Source organism: Trypanosoma rangeli (assembly GCF_003719475.1).
Source record: "Trypanosoma rangeli strain AM80 chromosome Unknown Tra_15.4_contig_00160, whole genome shotgun sequence".
NCBI classification, from domain to species: Eukaryota; Euglenozoa; class Kinetoplastea; order Trypanosomatida; family Trypanosomatidae; genus Trypanosoma; species Trypanosoma rangeli.
This window is the reverse complement of record NW_021705905.1, coordinates 41,227-42,530: the sequence shown is the minus strand read 5'-3', so window position 1 is coordinate 42,530 and position 1,304 is coordinate 41,227. Positions and strand designations below refer to the sequence as shown.

Genomic DNA, 1,304 nt, shown 5'->3' with positions numbered 1-1,304 from the left:
TTCGCCGCACGGTCGAGAGCAGGGAACACTGAGGAGGAGGACGGGGGCGAGGTTCTGCTGGGCCACATTTCCCAGTACCGCGGCGCGGTGTGTGGCGAAACTGTGGCGTTGTTTGATTAAAATGCGTTTTGTTTTGTTTTTTTGTTTTTTACCCGGCGGCTCTGTTGGAAAGTGGGCGGGCGAGTTTCCGGTGTCGCACGGAGACGGGGGGGCCTGAGGAGCTGAAGCGCCTGCGCATGGGTCAAGGATGTGTGGTCCCACAATCTTCCACAGGGCCACGAGCGCCCTAGCAGGAGGCGTTGTGACAGTGCGAACGCAGTGTGCGGGCTTTGCGCTTGGGCTGGCAGCGCCCGAAGCAATGGGTGCGGATCAGTGGGGCAACCGAATTGCCTAGAACATGCGTCACTACGGTGGGAGCGCAACAGGTGCTTACTGAGAAGTATGGGCTGCTTTGGGCGCTGCGCAACCGCGGGACAAAGACAGTTGCACTGGGCTACAAAGCTCTGCGGCACTGGAGGGCATCGCCGGTTCTTCGCACGACCTCCATTGGGGACATCCGGTGAGCACAGCCCCGCACGATGCGCGCAGTGGGTGCGAGAAGAGGGTCTCTTTTCCCGTATTTTTTGTTCCCCACAAATTATTACGCAGACTATTCGTGCGATTGGATGGGGGGGCCGGTGCTCTCTCAGGTGGCAGCGCATTTGTCTCCGTACACCATGAAGGTGGGGTCGGAGCAGCTCGAGAAATGGCTAGAGAAGGAGTCGGCCTGTTCGCCGAGAGTGTCGCAAATTTCTGCGGCGTGTGTTGCAGGTTCTCCTATGCACGGACGAGGCGCGTCACGATGGAAGGATGCTGGCGAAGTGATGGTTGTTGGCCGTGCGTGAAAAGACGCACCACACGCGCTTTCACAGGCGGAGGCGCGAATCGTTCGTTTGACCGTCGGGGCATTCCGCACACATTCGGTAGGAACTACTCAAATTTGTGTTGACGGCACGGCGCGCATGCGTGCGATGCACAGGGGAAACGTAGCTTCTGAAAGTTTGGCGTGAGGCCATTGCAGTCGAGAAGGACTGGCGAATTCCAGGGGTGCGTGCTGCGTGGGTATGCGTGACGTCGGAAGGTAATCCTGTGGGGGGGATATCGGGTTGGCGTGGCGTGGCGTGGCGTGGCGGGGAGTAAAACACTTGTGCGTTGTGGAGTGCGAAGCGTGGGAGGCAGGTCAAATATCCCTTTCATTACTTCATCCTATTCCCTCTTAATTGATGATTATGGATAATAGTAAAATTTGTTTTGGTATTTGTTAC

At 57.4% G+C, this 1,304-nt stretch overlaps 1 protein-coding gene across 1 annotated transcript, besides 2 other annotated features; it reads left to right on the top strand.

Moving 5' to 3' along the window:
• Positions 1 to 126: 126 nt before the first annotated feature.
• Positions 127 to 150: a microsatellite.
• Positions 151 to 578: 428 nt separating this feature from the next.
• On the top strand, positions 579 to 884 carry TraAM80_05115 (uncharacterized protein; the record flags this gene model as incomplete). The annotated part of the gene is made up of 1 exon (XM_029382010.1): positions 579 to 884. The coding sequence occupies one exon, from the start codon at positions 579 to 581 to the stop codon at positions 882 to 884; it is 306 nt and encodes a 101-aa protein (XP_029238154.1).
• Positions 885 to 1,146: 262 nt separating this feature from the next.
• Positions 1,147 to 1,171: a microsatellite.
• Positions 1,172 to 1,304: the final 133 nt, after the last annotated feature.